The sequence below is a fragment of the Octopus bimaculoides genome, chromosome 5 (genome assembly GCF_001194135.2).
Source record: "Octopus bimaculoides isolate UCB-OBI-ISO-001 chromosome 5, ASM119413v2, whole genome shotgun sequence".
NCBI lineage: Eukaryota > Metazoa > Mollusca > Cephalopoda > Octopoda > Octopodidae > Octopus > Octopus bimaculoides.
Genome location: NC_068985.1, coordinates 106,716,756 through 106,725,634, shown reverse-complemented (window position 1 = coordinate 106,725,634; position 8,879 = coordinate 106,716,756). Strand labels below are relative to the sequence as shown.

The following is an 8,879-nucleotide window of genomic DNA, read 5'->3' as shown; positions in this document are numbered from 1 at the left end:
TCCTCTGTCATCCTTTGGTTGTCTCCCATGAACACTTCTAAAGGCTTAACATCATCCTCACCCCTACTTAGGGTTTATCTCCTATGTAAAGTAGTGATCATATAGCGCATAAAAATGATGATGTAGTGTATGCAGGTTGAAGGCTATTGTTTGTTTGTGAATTCTGCCAAATGCAAGCTTTCTTTTCAGTTACATGACGCTGCTGTCCCTCATCCCAGGGTCTCACGGGCCCACACCTCCCACACCTTTAGGGTTGGGACACTCAACGTGGGCACGCTGAAAGGTAGGTCTGGTGAGATTGTTGAGATGCTTGAACGGAGATGTGTACATTTGTGCCGCATCTAAGAAGTAAGGTGGAGAGGAGGTTCAGCTAGGTTCCTCACAAGCAAAGAACACAGGTACAAGATTTTCTGGGCAGGGAACACTGACGGGGTCAGGGGCGTAGGTATACTTCTTGCGGAGAAATGGGTTGATAAGGTAATCGTGGTAGTCAGAATATGCAATAGAATACTTAAGATTAGATTAGTGCTACATCATGGGTTAGCAATCATTATCTCAGCCTGTGCCCCTCAGCAGGGCTCCCTGATGGACAGAAAGATCAATTTTATGACACCCTCTTGCAGACTACCTCGTTGATGAATGACAGGGACCTTCTCTTTGTGGCTGGTGACTTCAATGGATATGTTCGACAACATTCAGGGGGTTTCCATGGCGTACATGGAGGCTATGGTTTTGGTTCCCGCAGTGAGGAGGGAACCAGTCTACTGGAGTTCTGCGATGCAAATGATCTTATGGTTTGCAATACTATCTTCAGGAAATCTGCTAGTCACCTAGTCACCTATCAATCTGGTAGACATACTAGCCAAATTGATTACATCCTCACCATAAAAAGAGAAAGATGGCTGCTTATAAATGCCAAAACCTTCCTAGGAAAAGAATGTACCCCACAACATAGACTAATAGTTAGCCACTTCAGGATCAGGGCTAAACAGATGCCCAGAAGACATCCACCATGCATGAGAAGGGTCTGGAAGCTTAAAGATCCTGCGAATAGACAGAGATTTAGAGATGTATTACTCGAAGCCTTTGACGAAATAGAGGGGGATATAGCATCACATAATGTGGAAAACAACTGGAGGTTTCTACAGGGCAACCTGCTGAGGGCCATTGACCAGATCTGTGGATGGTGCAAAGTCCCCTCTTGACCCAAGGTAACGTAGTGGTGGAACAATGTTGACAGAGCCATTAGGGAAAAGAAACAGGTTTGGAAGGACTGGAAGAACGGTGGTAGCAGGGAATTGTATCAGACTGCCAGAAGGGAAGCTAGGAGACAGGTTTACTTAGCCAGAGGGAAAGCAGATAAGAAAATATTTGCCCATGTTCTGCGCCGTGAGGACCAAAAGCCTGAGGTATTTCATGTTGCAAGACAGTGTGTGAGAGAGAATCGTGATGTTGTAGGAGAGAAATGTGTCCACATGGATGATGGTTCACTTGCATTAAACAAGGCTGCAAAGAGAGAGGTTTAGAGACACAACTATGAAAGGTTGCTAAATAAAGAGAATGAATGGGAGAAAGAGAGTCTGATGAATGCTAACCCAACAGAGGGACCAGCTATCCGAATTGACAGTACCTTGGTAGATAAAGCAATTAAGGGTATGAAGACAGGGAAAGCTTCCATCAGGAATCCCCACAGAGATGCTCAAAATATCTGGCAGTGTCAGCTATAGCCTAGTCACCCGTATAGTTAACCAGGTGATATATGGAGTCATACCCAATAACTGGTGTAGCAGCACCATAGTCAACTGTTACAAAGGTAAAGGTGATGCATTAGATAGGAATAATTACAGAGGTATCAAGTTGTTGGATCAGGTAATAAAGGTCACAGAGAGAGTCATAGCCCAACTAATTAGGGAAAAAGTCAGTCTAGATGAGATGCAGTTTGGGTTCATGCCAAGGAAAAGCACCACTGATACTATATTTCTGGTAAGACAGCTGCAGGAGAAATACCTAGCCAAGGATAAACCTCTGTACCTGGCTTTCGTTGACATGGAGAAAGCCTTTGACAGGGTCCCCCAATCCCTTATCTGGTGGTCAATGAGGAAACTAGGGACAGATGAATGGTTAGTGAGAGCTGTGCAAGCCATTTACAGGGACACTGTCAGTAAGGTGAGGGTTGGCAAATGAGTGCAGTGAAGAATTCCGGGTAGGAGTAGGGGTCCACCAAGGATCAGTCCTCAGCTCCCACTTATTCATCATAGTCCTCCTGGCAATAACAGAGGAATTGAAGACAGGATGCTCCTGGGAGCTCCTCTATGCTGATGACCTTGCTCTAATTGCTGAGTCATTATCAGAACTAGAGGAAAAGTTTCAGGTGTGGAAGCAAGGATTAGAATCAAAGTGCCTTAGAGTCAACCTAGCTACAACCAAAGTCTTAATAAGTAGGAAGGTAGGCAAACCACAAATCCCTTCAGGTAGATGGCCCTGCTCGATCTGTAGAAAAGGCATAGGTAGAAACTCCATACGATGTACCCAGTGTAAGCTATGGACACATAAGAGGTGCAGCCTTCAAAGGAAGGCTAACTGGGAAGATTGTTTTTGTATGTGGCAAATGCTCAGGTGCTATAAACACTGAAAATGTGCAGAGAACAGCTTCTGTCACAATTCCAGGGAAAAAAACTACAAATCGTTGATAGCTTCTGTTACCTAGGGGACCGAGTCAGTATGCTCTGAAAGTGTAGCTGCTAGAATAAAAATAGGCTGGGCAAAGTTCAGAGATCTCCTACTTCTGCTGATGACAAAGGGCCTCTTGCTCAGAGTAAAAGGTAGACTGTATGATGCATGTGTACGAACAGCCATGCTACATGGCAATGAAACATGGGCTGTGACTGCTGAGGGCATGCGTAAGCTTGCAAGGAATGAAGCCAGTATGCTCCGCTGGATGTGTGATGTCAGTGTGCATACATGACTGAGTTTAAGCGCCTTGAGAGAAAAGTTGGATTTAAGAAGCATCAGATGTGGTGTGCAAGAGAAAAGACTGTGCTGGTATGGTTATGTGTTGTGAATAAATGAGGACAGCTGTGTGAAAATGTGTCCCACCCTAGCAGTTGAGGGAACCTGTAGAAGAGGTAGAACCAGGAAGACCTGGGACGAGGTGCTGGTTGTTTTAAAGTAACGGATCGAGTAGTGTTCTCATTCTCTTCAGCCGCATCATTATAGATTTTTTTCTGCTATTGGTGTAAGACTAATTCCCCTGTAGTTTACAAATATTGTCTTAGAACTTTCCTGAGAAGATTGTGAAAGCCATCAGCATCATGGACTCCAAAACTTTTGCAGAAGTCCTTTCTTCTGATGGGGAAACTGACTTTTTAGAAATCAAGGCAGGAGTACTCCAGGTAGATATGCTAGCTCCATGTTTCTTCATCATCGCTGTGGGCAACATGATGAGATGCACCCTAGATGTTCACCAACATCTCAGTTTCACTGTGAAGAGCAACTGCCAGAAATCAAAACAGACCAGAAAATTGTATCAGTGACACAGACTATGCAGATGATTTATGCCTGCTACGGCCGGGTTAGTAACGAAAGGGTTAAAGATATTGCAACATAGACCATATTACATTTACAGATCCAGCAAATGATCCACTGTGTACATAGGCCTAACAACCTCTTACATTTGATATCTTATTTCAGAGTTACTTGTTCATAATGTTACTTAGTTCTCTCTACTTCTACAGGTGGAGAGCTTTCATTTCATTAATGTGCTCAATATAATACACTACTAATGTATTATATTTTCATTGTTTACATTTGGTTCTTTGAGACTCTTATTTTGGGTGTAATACACTTTATGGCTTCCATATCCATTAAAAAAAATCTGTTAGACCTCCCTATGTTAGGCAATTTTTTCCTATATATTACGTAGTGTTAGGAAGCTAGTAAGCATGCATTGGCAGGCTTATTAACTTCCTAACACTTCATGGTAACCTATGTAAACTATGACAATTTTCTATTTTAAGATATACTCTGATCATGATATCCTCTGTCTCAACTCTAGGTTTCTTTTTTTATTTATTGTTTTTGTCTTTCTCCAATGCAGTTTATTTGAACACTTTATAGAGTCTTAACCTCCTTTGTAAAGTTGTATACTGTTGTCTCTCAATGATGCTACTTTCTAGTTGAAACAATATATATATATATATTAGACCCCCTTCAGTTATGAATGACCCTGAGATTGCACCTAGAAAGTTAACCTCCATGGCACAAGTCCAGGCAAGGCTGTTTATGGAAGACCAGCAGTTGTCCATGCATGCTACCCTCTCTTCTCCATACCACCAATGTTTTTCAAAATAACGGCAAATGCTGAAACAGCTTGGCACCAGTGATATTTCAACTCATTTCTACAGCTGAGTGGACTGGAGCAATGTGAAATAAAGTGTTTTGCTCAAGAACACAACGCACATCCCTGTCTGGGAATGTAACTCACCACCTCATGATTGTGAGCTCAACGCTCTAACCACTGAGCCATGTGCCTTCATATATATACACACTTTATGAAAATATATTTAATTATATATAGTCGGTATGATTTACCTTAGGAAGAATCTCTATGGATAGTGGCTATCTGAAAATTGAAAAGAAATTCCCTTATGAAAGTGCTGTTCCAGTGACTAAAAAATCATTATTTATTAACCTTAGAATATAAACAATAAACATTGAGGCTTGGAGTTCATGATATTGTTTTTATTTCATAGTTTAATATTGTTTCCACAATTTTATGTTGATTTACCTCGTGTTATGTTTATAAACATATTCACAACTAATGATCTAGTCATATCAGTTGCACAAACACAGTATCCATATGTGTTTCTTCAGAACTGTCTACAAAAACACTGCACAGGAATAGTTTAACTGTTTCACCTAAATATAGTATCTTTATCAACATTTAAAATATGCAGTACTAAGAAATATATATTTTTATCAGGAAAATGGCAGGAATAAAAACAGAGAAAAGAAAGAAGACAAAACGCTAGCTCTGTTCAACCTTGACTACATATGTGCGTGCACTTTTATGCATGTGTGCATCAGTTTATCCAAATATGTAGTTCAAGTATGTGTGAATATGTATGCAAATAAGTGAGGACAATTATGTCATCAAACTTGAAATATGTTGTCTGGCTGTATGTAAAAATTAGGCAGTATATGTGTACTGTTGAGGTATAGCCCAATTGTTTTTGACCAATCCCATTAATAGATGAAAGCACAGCAGACAGTCAGATAGTATTTATGAGCTATGTGGTCAAGGTTGAACAGAGCTGAAATTTTATCTCTTTCTGTTTCTTTTCCCTCTTTTTTTATTTCCTGATAAAATTATATTTCTTGATACTGCCTACTTTAAATGTTGAATACTGTACTGTATTTAGGTGAAACAAACTTTTTTTTTTTTTGCATATTGTTTTTGTGAACAATTATGAAGAAACACTTCTATGAGCAGTGTGTCTGTACAGCAGATATAGCTAGATCATTAATTGCAGACTTGTTTATAAGCATGATACCAGATCAGTCAACATGGAATTGTGGAAACAATATTAAACAATGAAATACAAATGATATTGTGAGCTCCCGTCTTCAGTGTTTATACACTTGCATGTGTGTTATTTGTGTGTGTGTGTGTGTGTGTGTGTGTGTGTGTGTGTGTGTGTGTATGATAGAAAATTCAAAATCTGTTTTTACTTTGTGAGTTTAGAAAATAAGTATGTTTCAGTGATAAGCTGTTTGACTAACATGTTACAGCATAGTCTTAAACGTATGTCCCTTTTTATGTTAAATAAGTTCCAGTATATTTTCGAGCCCTGGAATTTTCCAAACAAGAATTTTGTTCCTTGTTATATCAACATGTGCAAAAACAATTGATAAAAAATGTTTCTCCTTTGATGGATGACATGATACAAAAAAATGCACACATGCTGGAAGGAACACAAACTTATGTACATACCAAGCCAGACACAAATACACATTTCTAATAGTAAATGCACATGCACAAATAATTCAACAATGCAACCATGAACATCATCATCATCATCATCATCATCATCATTTAATCCCTGCTTTTTTTATGTTGGCATGGGTTAGGTGGGTTGTTGCTGCTCTCCTGAGAATGATTGAGAATTATATCTCTCTTAACCACTTTACAGTGCGTTCATGGTACCAGTACTAGAGAAGTTGTCATATCTTTGACAAGATAAAGGGTCCTGTGGACCCTATACTTAACAGAAAGTACTGGGTGTATTTTATAAGGGCACTAGCCTTAGAGAAAATAAGAATGATAGAGTAATAGATAGTAAGGGATTGATAAATGAATGAATGATGGATGTTGATACAAATGACTGGGAGGGAGAATATATATAGGATTACAGTAAAGTGTATGTGGTACATGATGGGGTCCTTTATGTATTTGCCTCAAGATGGATGAATGAGTTAATGTGATGAATATGAGAAAAGGAAATGTTGAGTATTGGAGAGAGAGGGTCTTATAGACTCAACAACATCCCTAGTTACCCTAGAAGCAAGGTATGGTAAACTGAAGAGACCCATTGTCATCTTTAGTCATACAAATAACCTAGTATAGTGAGAGTTAAAAGAAGAGTTGAGCTCATTGTGAGATGTGCAGTAGGGTTCCTGATGAAGCACTGGAAGTTGATCATCAAAAATAACATTTTTATGAAAGTATTGAAATTAGAATAATTTAGATTTTGCTATTCATTTTACAACAAACAGGAAGGTTACAGATGTAAAATTTACATTGATATATATATATATATGGCATGGCTGTGTGGTTAGGAAGCTTGCTCCCCAGCTACATGGTTTCGGGTTCAGTCCCACCGCGTGGCACCTTGAGCAAGTGTTTTCTGCTATAGCCCCGAGCCGACCGAAGCTTTGTGATTGAATTTGGTAGGCGGAAGGTACTGCCGTGTTTGTATATGTCTGTGTATGTGCTTGTTCCTCTCTCCCAGAGAGTGAGAGGGATATATATATAGATATGTATAACAATGTATGTGAGTGGATGTGTGTGTGTGTGTATACAGCTTATTGTCATAATGAATGAGACATTGATTTTTCCAAGTGTGCAGCCTTATGCTTTAATTACAATCTTTCACTGTCAGCATTACTCTTTGTATTAGAATAGTTTGGCAAGAAATTTGCAGTAAGCCCTCTCTCAGTCACCTCTGTATAAATGACAAGCCCTATAAAACTTCATACAAGATGACATAAACAATTCAAAACAGTACTATCTGAGCAAACCACAACGCAACCTATAAGACATAATAGCAACCATCTCTGAATAAATTACAAGGTCCATAAAACCTCATTACAACTCTGAATACAAATTTGTACATTTAAAAATATCATGTATTGCATCCAGTGCTCACACTGCTTGACAAATGACCTTAACATTTTACCAATATTATTAAATTTTGTCCGTATTACATTAAATCATATTTGATGCAATGTTTACAGTGTATTACACTATATTTCAGCTTATCATTAAATGGTTACTACTTAAAATATATTTCATATTACTAAAACATAGTTTTTACTGCTTATCTCCATTAGACCTCTTGGTAGTATGAGTAAGAGTTTATATATATATATATACATATATAGTGGTTGGCGTTAGGAAGGGCATCCAGCTGTAGAAACTCTGCCAAATTAGATTGGAGCCTGGTGTTGCCATCCGGTTTCACCAGTCCTCAGTCAAATCGTCCAACCCATGCTAGCATGGAAAGCGGACGTTAAACGATGATGATGATGATATATATAAAGTGATGGTATATTGTCAACTTAATGTGACAGTCCCATGAAAGGGAAGAATGCCACTGCTATTTAGCCCTAGGAAACACTGATAAAGTGGCCAACAGGAAACGGTGTTTCCTAGTGTTAAATAGCAGTAGCATTCTTCCTTTTCATGGGACTGTCACATTAAGTTGACAACATACCATCACTTTATTGTGCTGCTATTGTATAAATCTCTCTGAGAGATTTAGAAATGTAATATTTCTATATATATATATATATATATAATCATTATTTAGAGATAGGAGCAATTTGGAACATTTGTTCATATTGTTTGAGAAAGTGTTTTTTACAGCTGGATACTATTGTCTATGATGTAGAAAAGAATAAAGTGATGTCAGTAGTCATTTAGGCAGATTAAAGCAGAATTTATATCTAACTGTATGCATAACTAGTAAGGTTTGATCTTAGTTCTCAATTACTGTACCTTATTCAGTACTTGTAACTTATTTTGTTTCTATGTTTAAACTCATTCCATAACCATAAATAGATTGTTCTTATAATATTTCTGATGATCTTTATTTGGTAGGTTTTGCTGGAACCCCTGGTTATCTTTCACCAGAAGTATTAAGAAAAGATCCATACGGAAAACCTGTAGATATTTGGGCATGTGGTAAGTAGTAATGTTATTTATGTTCTATCTTCTTTTATCAACTTCGCTTTCATATTTCTAAAGATTTTCATCCTGAGTAACTCTAACCCTTGTGAGAAAATATTTTTAGAAACATAAAAAGATGCATGTCTACTAAGATTTTGCAATCTTACTCCTGAAAGATTTTAGAAAACATTTGCTTAAGTACACCAAGTCACACTTCAACTAAACAGTGACAAGAACATTCACATTTTATTTGAAAAAACATACAACCAAACTACCATGAAATATAACTGCTAGTTTAAAGATGTATGGAACTCTAGCTAATCTGTCCCGGCATGACTAACCAATTGTAAATTCTGTGATAACAATAATGTGTGGATGTACACGCGTACACACACACACACACACACACACACACACACACACACACACA

At 38.2% G+C, this 8,879-nt stretch overlaps 1 protein-coding gene across 19 annotated transcripts in view; it reads left to right on the top strand.

Annotated features, from left to right (window-relative positions):
- The window catches only part of LOC106874089 (calcium/calmodulin-dependent protein kinase type II delta chain), a 343,297-nt gene that overhangs the window by 161,523 nt on the left and 172,895 nt on the right, over positions 1-8,879 (top strand). For all 19 annotated transcript variants that reach the window (XM_052967902.1, XM_052967919.1, XM_052967916.1 and 16 more), the window contains exon 8: positions 8,381-8,464. In XM_052967902.1, coding sequence (XP_052823862.1) covers positions 8,381-8,464 — 84 coding nt within the window. The remainder of the gene's footprint in view (positions 1-8,380; positions 8,465-8,879) is intronic.